The following is a 16,925-nucleotide window of genomic DNA, read 5'->3' on the forward strand; positions in this document are numbered from 1 at the left end:
GATGCAGTCAAACCAAAAAAGCCAAAATTTCTTGTACTTACTGTTTTAAGTAACAGAACTTACGTAACCATCTATTGCTTTATATTTCAAAAAACGGTGTATAGGAGGTTTTGTTTTTTTTTTTTGACTGCAGCTGATGATGCTTCCTATTTGGACGGAAAGCTTTTAATCAATAAATGCAAGCCGATTAAAATTGCAAAAGGGAGGATACCCCCAGAGACAGCAAGAAAAAAAGAGTTAAAGAATATCATTGTGGGTCTAGTTTAGAGATTCAATTACTGGATCGATGGCGGTGCTGTGGCATTATTAAACTGGAAGGTCGGATAGCGTGGGGCGAATGCTCCGTCCCCGATCATCTGCGTATGCTCGGAGTCGTCCCTGCCAGCGATCGTTGGTGCTCGGTACTGCGTCTCCACAAACTGCGGTGGCGCTGCAAAATTAGATATGAGCATTAGTAAATAACTATTCTGTGTATATCTTGCTAATTATTAAGCTCATCCCTATCTCAATAACCTTAGTAAGTTTTTCAATCTAAAATTCATACTCACGTATATTAGGATACAGAGAACCACCACCAGTGCTGTCAGCCACGTTCCAGCCTAGAGCACCACCCACGCCATCGCCGCCAGGAGGGCTGGCCGGACTCACTGGCTGTGTGGGCGCCAAGGATGGATCCTCGGACTGAACCGCCGACGGAGCATCCGTAAATTGAGGAGGTGGCCGTACGCCAGCGAACGGAATAGTGCCTAAGGTGATTGGCACCTTGCCGGTGAGATTGCGGTGCGGACCGCTGACCTCGCATTCTACATGCAAGTCATAGTCCAAAGCGATAATGCCGCAGTTGAGAAGGTTAGTCGGTGGCAGCGCCGGAATCTCCATTTGCTGCGTAAACGTGCGAGACTCGCCACCATTGACTGGGCCAACACTTAACGTGGCTATGATCACCTTGGACTCGCGTTTCTCGCTCCGGGGCTGGTTCGTGTGGAAGGTGACCAACTTTCGCAGTTCGAACTTCACTGCTGTGAGATTTACGTTGCTGGTATTGTCCACCTCGCAGGTGATGGGCAGCACCTGCCCCGAAACAAATCCTGTTTGTGGGATGCTCGTGATGACAGCCAACGGTCCTGAGCGACAGCAAAAACAGCAGAAGGACTTTTCCAACTCGAGCTTGCTTGGTTCCTTGACTCGAGGATTGAGATTCAGGTCAACGGGTGCTATTACAGTGAACGCCATCTTCATGTCCTGATCGAATTTCCAAGGACGATCAAGCGTCACCTTGATGGTAAAGCGCACGTGGCCGAATTCGCCCTCAAAAGAAGAGGGCAGATTCGGCGGCAGGGCACAGGTGAATGGATAAGTGTGTGTGCCAGGCGGCAGTTCCGTCTCAGAGCCTGAAAATTAGAGGAAGGATATATTATATTAAATACATACTAAATAAAACTATTATTTAAGTTTCAAAAGGAAAGGTTATAAATGTTGTAAAATGAAAATTAATATGCCTTACGAGATTTATTTTAAATTATAGAATTATACCCGTTACTCGTAGAGTAAAAGGGTCCGCCCAAAACTGTCACTCCCTAACTTTTAAAAAATGTGATACTTTTTAATTTTTGTGTTAGTATTGTAAATTTCTATCGATTTGCCAAAAATCTTTTTGCCATGCCCACCCTAACGTCGACAAACCGCCCCAAACAGTCAAGCCCTAAAAAATTTAATTTTTTTTTTCATTTTTATTAATTTTTTCCCAATTTCTACCGATATTTCAGAAAATGTTGAAATTATTCGTTCGCACTTACACTATTTGGGTAGTGGGTATCTTTTGTTAATTTGATTTGCATCTCTTTTAATAGACTGTATACGAATTAAGCTTAAGTTGATTTGGTTACTTTGGTTGGTTAATGAGTACCATTCAATTTTTATAATCAAAAATCAACATTATATAAATTTCTAGAATACGAAAATGTATGCTATTCGAATTTTAAATGTTTTTGATCTGTTTACTACGTAGGTTTTTTATAAATAAATTCACCAAAAAGCCGTTTAAAGACTTTTCTATTAATGCCATTTTTTCAAACTTTTAAAGATCAACTAAATTCTCGAATGTTTTTTCACTTACTGTTTTTGCCGCCCAGCAGATAGTACTGTATTTTGAAGTACTCCTCATGCCCCTTCAGTTGAGTCACCTCGTTCTCGGTCTTGCCCTCGCTGGTGGTCACGCTCTTCTCCTCTGTCCACTCGGTGTTGGCTTCTCCCAGAAACCGAATGATAATGCCTACGAGAATCAAGTGGCTGTATTTACTGAATGAAAATCGACGACGTCACTGTCGCGCTTTAATTTTAGCTATAAATAATATGAAAAGCGCTCTACGGCATATTCTACGGATGACATCATCGCTACCAGGCAGCATCTGTCTCCCGTGTTTGATGACATCAAAATTAAATTATTGTGGAATGTTTGCCACATAGGGTACATTCCCTCCTCAGATCTACATATTTACTTACTTTCTTTTGTATTCATACTTAAAGCTATTTATAGTTGTTATCACCCTACTGAAAAGAGGAGAAAGTGCATTTCTTTGGAGGGTTTAACAACCGCCAGCTTGCTGAAATAAGGTCGTTTAGGAACCGAAGGAAAAACACACACTTGTGGGTGGTGCACCGGCTTTTTATGACAGGATTTAAAGAAGTTAGTAACGAATGACGGCAACTGCACATATTTGTTCTTGATTCGCACTTACCTCGAACTTTCTTGGGCGAATCAAAAGTGAACTTCACCTGGCCATTGACCGTCTGACCAGCGTAGTATGTGTTCCACGGGTTGTCCAATTGCACTTCACAACCTTTAAGGCCCATGTTTGAGATTCTGTGGCTCGAGGCACCAATAAGTTATCGACTTCTCGGTCTGTTTTTAAACGCCCTGCGGTCGCTGAATTCAAAGGTTAGAGATGGGCGTTGTCGGTATCTAGGGATGAAAATAAACTAAATATCAGCCGATATTTAATATGACCTGTTTTAAATAAAGCTTCTCTGGGTATACAATTAAACTTCCCTATCACTACTACAATTACTTAGTAAAACTATTAAAAGCTAAACTGTAAACTATAAAGTGTAAAATTTGTGAAGTCTTGCATTTAAAAAGGAGATTTAAAAAAAAAAATACGAAATTTGTTTAAATTTTCACATACAGAGAAGTTTTGTAAGTGCTAGGAAGGCCACATAAGTATTGACGCTGCACCCCTGCTCGTGACTCACGTGGACACGAAGACGATATCGAACAATTTCCATCTCTATTACAGTACGACAGCAAGAAGAAGAGATCTTGTGAAAATTTGCTTTTCTTCCGAGTTTTCATTGATTAAACAAATCTCACACAACAAATAACAACATCGTGGAAAATGTCGCTATTCCGCAAACCGAAGAAAATTCAGCGACGAGTGTTCTCCAGCATCGCTGACGAAGAGGAGGACGGTGCATCCTTGGATCCGGACGCCGAAATGGAGGCGCCTCCGCCTCCCATAATTTCCGGCAAGAGGGAGAAAGAGAAGAGCCGAAAGGCCATAAAGCTGCAGGAGGACAACAGCAAACCAAAGGCGCTGCTCAGCTTCGCAGATGACGGTGAGTGATGCCGGGACATACGAATCAGGATTTAAAATTCCATATCCCTTTCCAGAGGACGACGGCGAGGTCTTTCAGGTGCGAAAGTCGTCGCACAGCAAGAAAGTGATGCGCATGCTGGACAAGGAACGCCGCAAGAAGAAGCGGGAGGAACGGGCGGAAAACAGCGGACTTCCCGGGGGCGAAAATGGTAGTACACAGCATTTAGAGTCATCCGGTGGCCCATCATCGGGTCCCCCGAATTCCAACTCGAATCCTGCCAATTCTGGCAGATATAAAAGTGCCAGCGATCAGAGTAAAAGTAAAAAAAGTGATAATAATATGATCCAAACCGAAATACGCACAGACGACTTTGTGGTAAGGTTATTATTATTCAATTTCTTCTACAATAATACCGTTTAACAAAATTTTAACATCAGAAATTAAATTATCGTAGAGCAATTATCAGAAAATATTGGGTTGAATGAGTTTATATGTATGTGTAATTAAAAATTTGTTGGATTTTCTGGTCCTTAAATGCCATTTATAAATACTCGTAGTTTAGACGTTGATTCACTTGGCGTTTTAGGTCAGTGATAGGAAGTGTCCAGGATCTGCGATCCAACCATTGCTTAACTTAGAATTTGGAATTTTAAGGCATTCTTTAAGTACTGCACTTTCTGTAACTATGACCACTAATTAAAAAATGTATAACAGAACATTCTAACTCATTATTTCTTTAATATTATATTGACGCATAAAACTTGAACCTGACCAGAGGAAAACTAATTAAATATTTTGTAGCATTCATTGATATATGTTTTGAATTACCAAAAATCAAAACCATTGCTTACGTAGTCATATACCTAGTTATTTTCCCACCATTGATAGTCGCATGTCTTCCCTTCCAAATAAGGAGGATGAATACCATGCCTCGCCCTAAATAACAATAACATAAATCTTATTCCTTGTCCCCAGCTAGTGGTAAAGAAATCTGAAACTCCCGAGGCAATTCTGAACGGTAGAGCTGCCCTCTGCGCTGGACGGGAGGACATGAGCGACGAAGACGACCAGCAATCCGAGGATGGTGGCCATGACAAAACGCGCCACCGCTTCTCCAAGCCAGAACATCTAAAGCAGATGCTCGAAAGTGGTTCCATTCCGGATGCAGCAATGATACACGCTGCCCGAAAACGTCGGCAAAGGGCTAGAGAACAGGGTAAGATAAGCGACGTTCCCACCATAGCAATGACTTACGCCTTGTCTTAAATTCCAGGTGCAGGCGACTACATACCTGTTGAGGAGCCCAAGGAGCCGACCAAGCTAAGCAGCCGCCTACCGTGCGAAGATGTTGAGGGCGATCAGTCGGATGACGAAGAACGGATGGACATGAACGATATTACGGGACGTAAAGAGCGTGAAGAGCGACGCGAGCAGTTTTATGCTGTCGAGAATGATTGTATGTAGAGGGACCAAGTCCGATTTGCGGCCAGAGCTAGGCTAATTACAGGTGAAGTTTTTAGACAATTTTTAACCTTTGCTCACTCCCCTGCAGCCACCGACGGAGATTCCGATCGGGAGATGAACGAGTGGGAGAACCAGCAGATCCGCAAAGGTGTTACGGCAGCCCAATTGGTCCATTCTCAGCATGAATCCGTGCTATCCCGTTTTATGATCAAGCCTGCCACGGTGGGCGTCGGAACCGGCATGGACGACGGAGATTCATCAGTGGTGCAGTCAACGTTCACTTTGCTGGAGCAGGCATATGCTAAGAATGCCCTTGACCGCACCAACTTAGCAGCAGCAGTTCGATCAACCGTCAAAAGCAAAAAGGAGAAGACCAAGGCAACAGCTTTGCGAACGCCTCAGGAGATCTTAGCCGCCATTCAATCGCGCCTTAGCGAACTCAAAGAACGTTCGGCTGATCACAGCGCCAGTATGGCTAGGATTAGTACAGAACTAAAGGCATTAAAGCTCCAGCAGTTGAAGTGCCAGCAGAACGCACCGACAGCGGCAGCAAAGTACAAGTTTTACCAAGAAATAAAATGCTATGTGAATGACCTTGTAGACTGTCTCTCTGAAAAAGCACCAGTGATATACGACCTGGAAAAACGTGCACTGCAACAGTATGGCAAAAACCAACGTTATTTGGTAAACAGACGGAGGCAGGATGTCCGTGATCAGGCCAAAGAAATCGCGGAATCAGCAAGTATGAGAATTCTAGGGAAATAGTTCGATTATACGATAAAATGCATATTGGGAAATAGTTCTGCATAGAAACTGTAACTATATGGTAATCTTTAATCTTCTGTTTTCAGAACCTGTACCAGCTGGCTCCCGCCGAACACCTGAATATGAAGAACAAGTTCGCCGTGCAGCGGAAAGGGAGGGTCGAAGGACACGTCGCCGATGCGAGCGCGAGCGTAATGATCTGCTTTCTTCTCACCTGGATGGCATGTCGAGCGACGATGAGATTGCCGATCAACAGCAGGAACTGAGTGTGGCTTCAATGGCGCAGATAGAATCCCTGTCGGCGATTGCCTTTGAAGACGTTACTGATGACTTTAGCAAGATCGAGCTAATACTAATAAAGTTTTTTGCCTGGCGAAAGACTGACATGTCATCATACCAGGACGCATTTGTTAGCCTGTGCCTTCCGAAACTCTTGGCTCCGCTGGTGCGCCACGAACTTGTTCTTTGGTCGCCATTGCTGGATGAGTACGCGGATATAGAAAATATGCGATGGTATCAGGCATGCATGCTTTATGCGTCTCAGGCAGATGAAACTGTGGAGCAGCTCAAGAACGATCCGGATATCAATCTGGTGCCGGCGCTGATTGAGAAAATTGTGCTTCCTAAGGTGACTGGTGAGTCCTACACATTAAAAAAAAGTTGCGGGGTAATAAATTAATATATTTTTTAGCTCTGGTCACGGAATGCTGGGACCCATTGTCTACCACACAGACCCTGAGATTGGTTGGTTTCATTAATCGATTAGGTCGCGAGTTTCCCTTGAGCGGCACAAATAAGCAGCTTAACAAACTGTTTGAATCCATCATGGAACGCATGCGGTTGGCCCTAGAAAACGATGTCTTTATACCCATTTTCCCAAAGCAGTAAGCAGTTACTCTTTCAAAATATAGATCACTGTTTTCATTTTCCCTTTTATTAACTTCAGAGTGCAAGAGGCAAAAACGTCGTTTTTTCAGAGACAGTTTTGCAGTGGTCTAAAGCTGTTTCGCAATTTCCTAAGCTGGCAGGGCATCCTGGCTGATAAGCTACTGCGCGAGCTGGCGATTGGAGCGCTTCTAAATCGTTACCTGTTGTTAGCTATGCGAGTCTGCACGCCAAACGATGCCATAAACAAAGCTTACATCATTGTAAATACCCTGCCTACAGTCTGGTTGTTGCCCAATAGCGAGACCATCAAGAACTTGGAGCTTTTTATAGGGTATATTAAGCAAACAATAGAGAGCTGTGATGCAAGCAATCCAATCTTTATGTAAGTAATGAAACGTTGTTTTTAAAGATTACATCTATTATTTCCTTTTTCTGCAGGCAATCCAGCGATAAAGCCAAGCAAATACTTCAAAGACTACATAGTTTATAAAGTGCAGGGACAAACATTACAGTGACCGCTCACATCGTTCCTAACAATCAAATATTCGTTGTAAAAATCATGAAATGCACAACTTCTATCGGTCTTGTAAGAAAATCTTAAAACCATGTATATAAATTGCTCCGTAGGAGATTTATTAAATCCAAGCTTGAGCTTACCATACTAAATAGAAAACAGCCCTTCCAACATAATCAATTTTAAATCGTTTTTCCAAAAACAAAAACCCTCGAAAGTGATAAATCTAGGCTCATCGTTTTGTATTTTCATGCAAAGCAGTAATAAAAACCATTTAAAAATTATGAAAATTTAACAATTGCTAAATCTATTGCAGACCAGAACAAATTTACATAGACGCAATTAATGGCTTTGGGAAGGAAGATTGAAATAGAAGGATCAACAATCAGCCTTAGAAACCGATGCGCGTGAAAAGTTTTGGGCTAGCTCCACAACTTGTACCTGCATTGCCTGCAGATGTTCGTTGGCCATTTTCGACTCACTGCTATCAGGAGTTGCCTGCAGAACTTGTAGGACCAAATCTGAAATGTATTTAGGAATAAGTTAAACGTAAATCGTGGATGCAAAAACTGACCGTGATACCGGAGCAACAAAGCGTTCTGTTCCTCGTTTAGTGAGCCGCGAATGTGCTGCAGGATGGCAGAAACGAATTTTCCAGACGCGTGCAAAATACTACCAGTGATCGTGGTGAACAAAATCAATGCAGCCAGGTGCAGCAGCAGTGCCGGCTCTTGGCACTCTAGTAGCTGATTCTGCAGCTTCTTTTTGTGGTCTGCGATTAATAGGCGATCTTTTTTCTTGTCCACCTTTTTAATGATCATGCTGCAGGCTTTCAGAACCGTTTCCGTGGCCAGTTCAAATTCGTCAATGCTCTTATTTAGCGCTTTGTTTTGCTCAAGTAACGAGGCACGGTATTGAACCTCGCATTCTTGAGCCAATTTAATACGCTGGTCCACATTTAGGTTGGTATTTTTTACAGTCAGATTGCACTCGCCTGCCACGTATAGGGAAAGTTCGTTGCAAATGTCATTCCCCAATGACTTCAACAAGTATTTAACCAACTGGGTTTGCGTGTCCTGCGGAAAAAGCTTCAAGCCCTTTTCATAGAGCCTTATGTCAATCAAAAACGTATTGATGCGATCCTGGATAGCAGCATGTGTCTGGCGGCGATTTGTCTGCGGTGTAGCCTCGAACAATTCCTGAGCACGAGCCAGGGCCGTCTGATTGAATTGGCTATAATAAAATGGTTACCAAAACTTTAATTAGAACCACACTTTTTGTTTCGATATATTTTGTTCATAAAACGTACTTTGTATAAAGCGCAGAAATGGGTTTCGACAAATGCTCCAGTCCCTCCTCTTCTAGGCTCGCAGTAATCAGTTTAACAATGTCTGCTGTCTTGACCAGCTCCAATGGCTTCACTGCCTTTTTGTTTCCGGCACCACCGCCTCGAGAGCCTTGCTGTACATCGTCCTCATCATCACTGTCGTTATGAGCTGCCGCCTTTCCGCGTTGATGCTTCTTTGTGGACTTGGTCTTAGTCTCACGCCCTTGAGCTCCTCCTCCTGCTTTGCCAGAGGACGCTTTTTTTCTCCGCTCGTCGCGCTTATCCACCTTGCCATCGTCCTCTAGCTCTTGGGTCGACACGCTTCCCTTCTGCGCTAGAGTCTTCTCCACAATGTACTGCTGGTATACACCGCCATCGACGGCCGCCTTTGCCTGAGACTCTGCCAACGCTTGACAGGGCTGAACCAATTGTGCGAGGTATGGTTGTGAAAACACTAAAAGTATTATTTGTTGATGTATATGACCTTTCATGAAATTAAAAAGGAGTATCTCACAAGGGGTGAGTAGCTTTATAACATTACATTAAACATATTAGGTCTCGAACTAGAGTCAAGTACGTACCGATGCTGTCGAGATACACGAAGTTGCTTGGATTACTGTGCTTTTGTCCCATAATAGTGCTGAATACCTCCTCGATATCCTCCTCGGACAGATTGGATGGAAGTATGGTGGTTAGATCCAGATACTGCTTGGTGGCACTGCACTCATTAAGCGCCGTGACCACCGTGAGCTCTACAAGTCGAGCACCAAGGGCCACACGTTTGAGAAAGAGAAACTCTTCGTTAGGGAACTGCTTGCGAATGTAGGACTTGGCATCCGAAATTCCCAGCTTTTGGATGGCGTCGTACTCAAGGAAGCTGTTCTGCTTGTAGAACGAGTTCACCCAGTCGGCTTGCGTCTTGGCATAGATGAGCGGCACATATTGGGAATTGGCCAGCTTGGAGGTCACCTGACCGGCTGGCGCAATTTCGTCCAGCAGCGAGTGGAAGATCTTCTCTTGTACACCGATTTGCTGCAGAATCACAGCCACATTTATGGGCCTGGTAATGGCTGCCAGGGCTCCCCGAATCTTCGCTTTGCAACGTTGGATGTAGGCCTGAGTAAAGAACACCCGCGGATTTGAGGCATCCTGGCGACCCTTAATGATCTTACCCAGATGCTTTTCGACCACGTCGTGTTGTAAGAAGTCTGACGGCAAATCGAACTGGGAAGCCAACTCCGAAATCGAAATCTCTCCCCGCAGAACCAGCTTTTCGTTAATCTCCTGGGCAATATGACTGATGTAATCCTCGTCGATAAGCTGTCCTAGTACCAGGTGTACGCTTGGATTCTCCGCAGCTATTCGCTCGGCTAGGACCTCGATTCGTGAAAAATCCACATTCAGGGTTTTGCTGACCTCCACCAAGTTGGCACGACCTCCGTTCACGTACAACTCGTCCTGTATCTCGCGCTCCAGGTGATCCGGCGTGATGTACTCCTTGCCATCGTTGGTGAACACTACTTCCAGCATTTGCTTCTCCAGCAGTAGCGTGACAATCTCTACGCAGTTTCGCTCCGAGAGCCTTTAAAAATTGGTAATGTAACCACGTTCAAGCAGTAAAATAGGAAAGCTTAGCTTACTTCTGCAGCATGGACGTGAGCTGCGCCTTTTGAAAGTCGGCGGCCAAGCGCTTGATCTCATCCCAGTCACCACTACCCATTGTTATGATTCGGTGAGATAGTAGAGATACAGATATTATTATTACAGACTCTGCTCAGATGCAATCTGAAAAACCTAAAATGAAACGTCAACAAAAGTGAAGTGTGACCATACCGCTAAAAAGTAATGTTACTGGTTTAAGTCAACGCACCGGTTGAACACTGGGCTAATGTTTTGAGTCTGTCATCGATCTCCTCGACTATTAGATACCCGTTACTCTACTACGTTCCTAGAAAGAAGTATCAATAAAAAAAATATATATATATAAATAATATATATATAAAACAAAAAATATTAAAAAATTTAATATATTTAAAGCTTGTGGTAGTTGAGTAACCCAAGCACTTCAATCGTCTAAATTCGTCAACACTCTTCCTCTTTTTGAGTTTTAATACCCTCGCAGAGAGTATAATAATGATGCAGTCAGCAGATTGTATAATAAATCTCAATCAGTATTAATAGGGAGGATATAGCCGCGGTCGTCTTTGATCGTTAATCAAGGTTTTTTTTATAAATGCAGTACCCAATTGAATGAATTAATTTATTCAAAAGTAGGAATTCGTTCTTATAGGTGGCGTGTTCGTAAACCTAGATACTTAACATAACCCAATACGATGCTGTAAAATGGAATGTGACCAGACTTGAAAGACTTCCCCTACGAACGGTTAGCACATTTTTGGTATTATCCCAATTCTCTACCGCGGTCGCTCTACACCATTTTTGAAATCAACGTTCGTTGGCAAGTGCGCGTCGTTTTCCGCATATCTTATTCGCAAATTTATAGCCTCACTGATTTGAGTGAAGCCGCGTTCCGGAGTCTTTCCAAGGTAAGCGTGACTTGGGTGACAAAAGGCTAGGTCCACAGATATTTGGCCGACAGCGGCTCTGTGGCATAAATCAATAATTTTCGCAGACCAACACTTTTCTCTTGTGTCATGGAATTTTATACACCGAGCGCAAGCGCTGTCTGTGTGTGCGTGTGTGTATGTGCAGCTGCTTTTCAATTTTATTTAGCACAGCTGCCATATGCATTATAAATAACACGTCCTCTGTGGAAGATTCCCGGTTTCTGCTTCGGTGATTTGGGCTCTGGTCCCCGATAGGGGAATTGCCGGTTGCCTCTCTTTTTTTGGCGGCCATATTGGTCGCGTTTTGTGTGTTTCGCTTTAGTCGGGCGATTATTGCATGCACCTCGGTACGGAAAACTAGCCGAAAGCAGTTTGAACCGAACCTCAGTAGCCTGCTCTTGGAGTGGTTTTTGTTTACCTCGCTTTCTGGTCGGCCAGTTTCCGTGTGCATCGCCGTTTAAGTCTAATCGATGATACATTTTAAGTAGGTCTACCGAAACTGGATTTGCGTCTAATGTGTTTTGGCCATACATATTCACTTGGTCAACAAGTCGGCGAGGCAGCATGCCCTCAATTTCGAGTTTTATCCAGATTGCTCATTACTCATAATTTCAGCACTACTACCAACACAAAGCACAGTTAATGTGGTTTTCGTATGCATGCAGATGTGTGTGTAAGAGCCGGCAATCGCCCTAGGGAAGCAAAAACAACAAGTACATTGGAAAGGGAACACGGCAATCAGTCGCTGTTATTGCCTTTCTGCACAGAGAGAAAATACTGCGTTTATGCGATATTACGCTTCATTTTTTACAAACAAATTAAATTTTTTCAGTGTTGTGGTCTTGTAAATGAAATGTTAGATATCACTCCGATTCAATATATTAAAATATACATATGTATGTAGATGTCGAAAATGTAAAATGACCACCATTTTGTGCTGTGCACTGCGGTACTATTGTTTTTTGCCCAGGCTGAAAGCGTCCTACTATGGGAATCGGAATCGCTTGTGAGCCGTCTAATCTTGAGATCTTTGACTCGGTGCGGTCATTCACATTGCTTTGTTTTCCCATGTCCCAACAAAATTGTCAGTGTGTGTGGCCTCTGCTTGTTGTTGTCGCCAACAGCCACCCCAAATGGGATACACCCTGAGCGGGAGTTGGGCGGAAAGTGCCTCCCCAGTGGATGACGCATCATTACAAATGCTTTACAGCACTTGCCTCAGATGTCATCGCTTGGAAGGCGACCTCTTTTCGTCATAATCGAGGCATAAATAGATGGCGAAACACTTATAAATATGAATGGGAAGCCTCCCAAGCAGTATTACGAGACTTAACTTTGTTATTAGCATCTTGGATACACGGAAGTGTACTTTCTAGATGGGAAGTATATAAAGCAGGACGGTAAATACATATATATGTACATATGTATGAGCCACAAGTTGATAACTTCATAACTAGCTTTAATTATCTAGTCAATAAACTAGAAAATGATTGCATTGCTCTCCACTCTGATTATTAGCTCTTATCATCACCGCAGACTTTAAAGTTTAAACTGGAGTCAATAGGTGCTCAAACGCACTTTTTGAGCCCATTGTGCGAAGGCTTGACACAAAAACAGAGAAATTAACAATGCCGAAAACAACAATAAAAATGCGACAGCCACAAAACGCCCAATTACAGTTAACGGCAAAATTAAAAATTAAAAAAGAAAATAATAAGGGGAAGTGCCAATGAGTTTCTATGTGTATGGTGACCGTCGAGAAGGTGGCAGAAAGGCAAACAAATAGGTCTCGTTTTCACTCCACTTCACAAAGAGTTTCCCGTGAGGCCATGTCGGATGACGGTCGTCACATCCGCAAATGGCGTGACTGCATTTGTAGTCTATGGCACTCGTATTTCCGACCGCATCTGATTCACTTTTCATTGTTATACATTGCAGCCACTGAAACCACAACCAGCATGACATCCACCGAGCTGAAAATCGGCCTGACCACCAGTGCCCGTCCCTCCAGCCGAGTGCTTAAGCCCCCAGGCGGCGGACACACCAATATCTTCTCGGAGCCCGACGTGGCCGTTCCCGCCCCCCGTGCCAAGTACAACCAACAGAACTCCTCAAACCTCAACGACTGCATGGGCTCCACGGATCCCAATAAGGTGGTGGAGAAAATTCGCGAAGAGGTCTCCACCCAGAAGGAGGAGGCCAAGTCCGCCCCACCCAGCCAACCCAAGGAGCCGGTGAACAAACCAGCGGCCACGAATGGAGAGGCTCGCGGTCGAGTTCCACCCGGCGGGTTCTCGTCGGGCGGATTCTGGTAGAGGGAGTGTGCCCGGATGCAGAAGCAGCTGACAAGCATTTGATGACTCACCATCACATCCTCAGACCGACAAGAATCATAAACCTATAAATATAACTCGCTTATAACATACGTATACACCTACATTTAGAGGCGCATTACCTATATTAACATGCTGATCAGCCGAAGAAGAAATCTGATTATATTTTGCAAAGCAGCACTCCAAGTCGTTCTTCCTTTCGTCGTTTCATTTTCATGTCCCACATTTGTTCTATTGTCTAAGTAAAAGGTATAACATGTCTAACGAAATTGTTGAAATTAAGTAAATCGTGATTCCGCCCCACAAATATGGATGATATGGATTGACTTTTATAAAATCTACCACCTACTAAGCCTAATTTAGCATTTGTACTTAAAGTGTCCAAGCGAAACTTCTTATAGTCTGTACAATTTGTCCAAACGAATACCATAATAACCATCGATGTATTACTCCAAATAAAACATTTAATTATAAATTATGGCTCTTTTATTTGTGCAAGTTTGTGGAGATTCTGAATACTCCTAGCCTGTTGAGTCAGTAAAGACAATTCGATTTGGTCACGAAATTAATTCTAGTATTTATTACACTTCAGTTTAGAATTACAAGTGTCCATTAATTAATCGTCGAACTTTGTAAAGCGTATTTCTATATATAATAAATACAGCATCAAATGTATTTCAGTTAGTTGACTTATCCCAACATCCGCTGCGTTGACAAAATTAACAATTAGTGGATACATGCGCAAGTGGGATTTAGGTTTTGATGTCTGATGTTCTTAAAGTGAACAATATTTAGATCTGCTCCTGCGCGGCGTTGTCGATCCGGATGCATTTATGTACCAAGCGGGGGTGTCCATATGGTAGGCTTAAAACTAGGGATTGTGTTTCTCTTGTGTTCTTGTAAGACTAATTCAGACTATTGACTATTTAGATCTTCATGTCGTTGATGTACGAGTCCAGTTCGGCGTCCAGCTCCTCTGCAGTGGGTGGTGCCTTGCGCTCCCGTCGTTGGCCGCCTGCCGCCGGCTTGCCTCCGACAGGACGTTTGAAGCCACGACGCGACGATCCACCAGCTTGGCCACCTAAAAAAACAGTTCGGAATGGAAGTGTAAGGATTGGAGTAAGGGTATACCGTCAGGGACCGTAATCATATTCATTATTGGTTCCAATGCAAACCGTTGATTGAAGTTGAGCTTTCAGATGTAAAACTGAACTCCTAACGTATTTTACCCAACTAATATCGTACTGAATCGAACCAAAAGATTGAATAATTACAGAAACTCTTTCCAAAACATCGCAAAAAAATATCTTGTATTAAGATAGCATGACTCACTTAAGAAAATAAAGTATTTTCTCCATTCATTTAAAAAAGAAATAAATCCAGTAATAAAATTGAAACCTAAGAAATAGGTTATTATCGAAATAAATAAGCATTTAAAAATCTTTGTGGGAGTGCATAGATCCAAAATTGATCTGAAATGGTTTTTTAATGAACGATGTTTGAGGTAAAAATAACAAATATGGGCATTATTCAGGGTCCCTGCTAAAATATTTGGATACGCACCACCACGCTTGAATGGAGCTGATGCAGCACCACCAACGCGACGCTTGACATCGGTAGCGGCTACAGGACGGGTCAACACGGCCACGTCTGAGACGGCCAGCTGAATGGTCATAGGGCGTCCGTCCAAAGGCACGCCATGGTACTGCTTAATGGCCTTCAGGGCGTCGGCGCGACGTTCAAAAATCACGTCAGCGGTGCCTGCAAAGAAAAAGGAATAATTATAATACATTGCAATGGTTTGAATAGTAAGGTTATGCTTTGGTTAACTCTAAAAGAATTCAAATTAGCTTGGTCTCATAATAAAGTTTATACTGCGACCTAATATGGTTTGCAAGTTACAGCAAAAATCAATTTCCTTAAGTTTTATTTTAACAAATAAAAACCGCTGTGTCTTCGAATAATAAGATCTGCTATCAATCGAAATGTATATATATTATTTGGTATGTTTGTTCTTTAACCTTAATGACGCCATTTTATGAACAGCATCGAAACTTTTCACTTAGCGACATGTAGTTGGAGAAGTAATAAAACTTACCCAACGAGCGACCAGAACGATCGTAGTGCACTGCTGCCTTCTTCATCGGCCCAAAGTCGTTGAAGAGCTCCTTAATGTCCGTGTTGGATACGCCGTAGTCCAGGTTGCCGACGATGAGACGGGTGGGCCCGGATCCTCCACCTACGGCTCCCCTCTTTGGTCCGTCATACATATCGTGCTTCCAAGCGCTGTTCACATCGCCCTAGAGGTGGGGGTAGTATTAGGTAGAAGGTAGATGGGTATTTCTTCGAACGCTGGGCGTATCAACTATATGTATGTGGCGGGAGTAGCCTTTGCAGTAGCAGTTGCATCGTATCCTAGCCCCAAGAGGACAGCCATATTGAGCGGAGACACTAGAAATGCTTGTTAACTGGGTAGGGTTCACGTGGAAAACGTGAAGCGTGAGACGTGGGGGAAAGTTAGTTAAGACACAGGTGTCGTCTGTTTGGTATTCTGTTAAAACGGAATTAAAGGAACTTGAACATAAGGCTTTGCTCGGGCTCGAAGATTTGTTCCCTCCGTTGGAAGGCGCATGGTGGCCATTTTGATTTTGAATCTGAGTCTGCGTCGCGTCCAAGCACTGTTGTGCGGGTCATGGGCCGCAAGACACTTGCTTGGGTACTCTGTCCTGGTAAACTGAGCACGGGGATGGTCTGCTCCGGCTGCTCCGTTTGACCATTGAAACGCAATGAATTACCCGTGGGAACTTGGCCTTCTGAACGGCTCCGCCGGCCACCCCTCCTCGCGGACCTTTGAGCGCGCTTCCTGGCTTCCTGGGCGACCCGCCGGCACTGGCGCCGCCACGGCGGGCATTACTGGCAGAACGCTGCTGGCCGCCCGGCTTTCGGGCGCCACCTGGTCCGCCTCGGGCGGCTTGCGGCTTTTTTTGCGAGCGAGTGGACTTGATGATGTCGTCAAGGCTCATTTCAATTTTGTCCACCATCTTGTTTACTTCGTGCGTTTCTGACTACTTGGAGATCTTTTGAAGTATGTGGAAAGGTTTGCTCTCTGCTTGCTACCGAAGGACGTGTAAAAAATGTTTTTTTCTGAGGGAGCGCGTGGAATTTCACAAAACTCTGCAAAAACGACGCACGAAGAACTACACAATCGCCATCTTGGTTCTGGGAAAAAAAAGTGTTAAGTAACGGTGTACGTCAAGGTAGCGACGACCAGCTGGCATCCAAAATGGAACGGCGAAATAGGGTAAATACGGAAAAATATTTCATTAGTATGTTTCAGATATATGCACAAATTGAGGAATATACACTTTTGAAAATGTTTTGAACGATTTTTAAATATATTGCTATAAAAAACGACGATGTTCGTTTGAAGCATGAGTATTTTGGAGTAATACACGTCCAAGAAAGAATAT

The 16,925-nt window shown here is 43.6% G+C and overlaps 5 protein-coding genes across 8 annotated transcripts; 2 read left to right on the forward strand and 3 right to left on the reverse strand.

Annotated features, from left to right (window-relative positions):
* Nucleotides 1–112: 112 nt before the first annotated feature.
* LOC122620915 (arrestin domain-containing protein 17) lies at nt 113–2,955 on the reverse strand. The gene is made up of 4 exons (XM_043798595.1): nt 2,739–2,955; nt 2,117–2,272; nt 549–1,391; nt 113–430 (listed from the first exon to the last, which is right to left on the reverse strand). Exons 1-4 carry the CDS (start codon nt 2,851–2,853, stop codon nt 276–278), a joined length of 1,269 nt encoding a protein of 422 aa, XP_043654530.1. The 5' UTR covers nt 2,854–2,955; the 3' UTR covers nt 113–275.
* Nucleotides 2,956–3,296: 341 nt separating this feature from the next.
* Nucleotides 3,297–7,518, forward strand: LOC122620425 (PAX3- and PAX7-binding protein 1). Of its 3 annotated transcripts, XM_043797870.1 has the most exons (9): nt 3,297–3,615; nt 3,671–3,972; nt 4,573–4,813; nt 4,871–5,053; nt 5,150–5,803; nt 5,913–6,461; nt 6,518–6,710; nt 6,773–7,096; nt 7,153–7,518. In XM_043797870.1, the coding sequence occupies exons 1-9, from the start codon at nt 3,396–3,398 to the stop codon at nt 7,202–7,204; spliced, it is 2,718 nt and encodes a 905-aa protein (XP_043653805.1). In that variant the 5' UTR covers nt 3,297–3,395; the 3' UTR covers nt 7,205–7,518. The 3 variants fall into 3 exon arrangements, with proteins under 3 accessions (XP_043653805.1, XP_043653807.1, XP_043653806.1); XM_043797871.1 differs by lacking the exon at nt 3,297–3,615 and having other exon boundaries at nt 3,845–3,977; XM_043797872.1 differs by lacking the exons at nt 4,871–5,053; nt 5,150–5,803; nt 5,913–6,461; ... (1 more) ...; nt 6,773–7,096; nt 7,153–7,518 and having other exon boundaries at nt 3,671–3,977; nt 4,573–4,705.
* On the reverse strand, nt 7,454–10,370 carry LOC122620426 (E3 UFM1-protein ligase 1 homolog). Its single transcript, XM_043797873.1, has 5 exons — nt 10,196–10,370; nt 9,137–10,137; nt 8,538–9,009; nt 7,803–8,461; nt 7,454–7,749 (listed from the first exon to the last, which is right to left on the reverse strand). Exons 1-5 carry the CDS (start codon nt 10,273–10,275, stop codon nt 7,607–7,609), a joined length of 2,355 nt encoding a protein of 784 aa, XP_043653808.1. The 5' UTR covers nt 10,276–10,370; the 3' UTR covers nt 7,454–7,606.
* Nucleotides 10,371–10,944: 574 nt separating this feature from the next.
* LOC122619098 (jupiter microtubule associated homolog 1) lies at nt 10,945–13,930 on the forward strand. 2 transcript variants are annotated; one of them, XM_043795811.1, is made up of 2 exons: nt 10,945–11,101; nt 13,061–13,930. In XM_043795811.1, exon 2 carries the CDS (start codon nt 13,081–13,083, stop codon nt 13,435–13,437), a length of 357 nt encoding a protein of 118 aa, XP_043651746.1. In that variant the 5' UTR covers nt 10,945–11,101; nt 13,061–13,080; the 3' UTR covers nt 13,438–13,930. The 2 variants fall into 2 exon arrangements, with proteins under 2 accessions (XP_043651746.1, XP_043651747.1); XM_043795812.1 differs by lacking the exon at nt 10,945–11,101 and adding an exon at nt 11,588–11,606.
* Nucleotides 13,931–14,007: 77 nt separating this feature from the next.
* Nucleotides 14,008–16,677, reverse strand: LOC122619097 (THO complex subunit 4). Its single transcript, XM_043795810.1, has 4 exons — nt 16,251–16,677; nt 15,554–15,755; nt 15,019–15,216; nt 14,008–14,536 (listed from the first exon to the last, which is right to left on the reverse strand). The coding sequence occupies exons 1-4, from the start codon at nt 16,494–16,496 to the stop codon at nt 14,382–14,384; spliced, it is 801 nt and encodes a 266-aa protein (XP_043651745.1). The 5' UTR covers nt 16,497–16,677; the 3' UTR covers nt 14,008–14,381.
* Nucleotides 16,678–16,925: the final 248 nt, after the last annotated feature.

The sequence above is a fragment of the Drosophila teissieri genome, chromosome 3R (genome assembly GCF_016746235.2).
Source record: "Drosophila teissieri strain GT53w chromosome 3R, Prin_Dtei_1.1, whole genome shotgun sequence".
Taxonomy (NCBI): domain Eukaryota; kingdom Metazoa; phylum Arthropoda; class Insecta; order Diptera; family Drosophilidae; genus Drosophila; species Drosophila teissieri.

Excerpts from the sequence above, each read along its gene's own strand:
- LOC122620915 (XM_043798595.1), bottom strand. The coding sequence starts at position 2,853 with ATGGGCCTTAAAGGTTGTGAAGTGCAATTGGACAACCCGTGGAACACA. Across the intron at positions 2,273-2,738 it reads TTCGCCCAAGAAAGTTCGAG|GCATTATCATTCGGTTTCTG; the intron begins GTAAGTGCGAAT and ends TGATTCTCGTAG. Across the intron at positions 431-548 it reads TTCTCTGTATCCTAATATAC|CGCCACCGCAGTTTGTGGAG; the intron begins GTGAGTATGAAT and ends CTAATTTTGCAG.
- LOC122620425 (XM_043797870.1), top strand. The coding sequence starts at position 3,396 with ATGTCGCTATTCCGCAAACCGAAGAAAATTCAGCGACGAGTGTTCTCC. Across the intron at positions 3,616-3,670 it reads GCTCAGCTTCGCAGATGACG|AGGACGACGGCGAGGTCTTT; the intron begins GTGAGTGATGCC and ends ATCCCTTTCCAG. Across the intron at positions 5,054-5,149 it reads TTATGCTGTCGAGAATGATT|CCACCGACGGAGATTCCGAT; the intron begins GTATGTAGAGGG and ends ACTCCCCTGCAG.
- LOC122620426 (XM_043797873.1), bottom strand. The coding sequence starts at position 10,275 with ATGGGTAGTGGTGACTGGGATGAGATCAAGCGCTTGGCCGCCGACTTT. Across the intron at positions 8,462-8,537 it reads ATTTCTGCGCTTTATACAAA|CCAATTCAATCAGACGGCCC; the intron begins GTACGTTTTATG and ends ATTTTATTATAG. Across the intron at positions 7,750-7,802 it reads TTTGTTGCTCCGGTATCACG|ATTTGGTCCTACAAGTTCTG; the intron begins GTCAGTTTTTGC and ends AATACATTTCAG.
- LOC122619098 (XM_043795811.1), top strand. The coding sequence starts at position 13,081 with ATGACATCCACCGAGCTGAAAATCGGCCTGACCACCAGTGCCCGTCCC.
- LOC122619097 (XM_043795810.1), bottom strand. The coding sequence starts at position 16,496 with ATGGTGGACAAAATTGAAATGAGCCTTGACGACATCATCAAGTCCACT. Across the intron at positions 15,756-16,250 it reads AGAAGGCCAAGTTCCCACGG|GGCGATGTGAACAGCGCTTG; the intron begins GTAATTCATTGC and ends CCCCACCTCTAG. Across the intron at positions 15,217-15,553 it reads TCGTTCTGGTCGCTCGTTGG|GCACCGCTGACGTGATTTTT; the intron begins GTAAGTTTTATT and ends TTTTCTTTGCAG.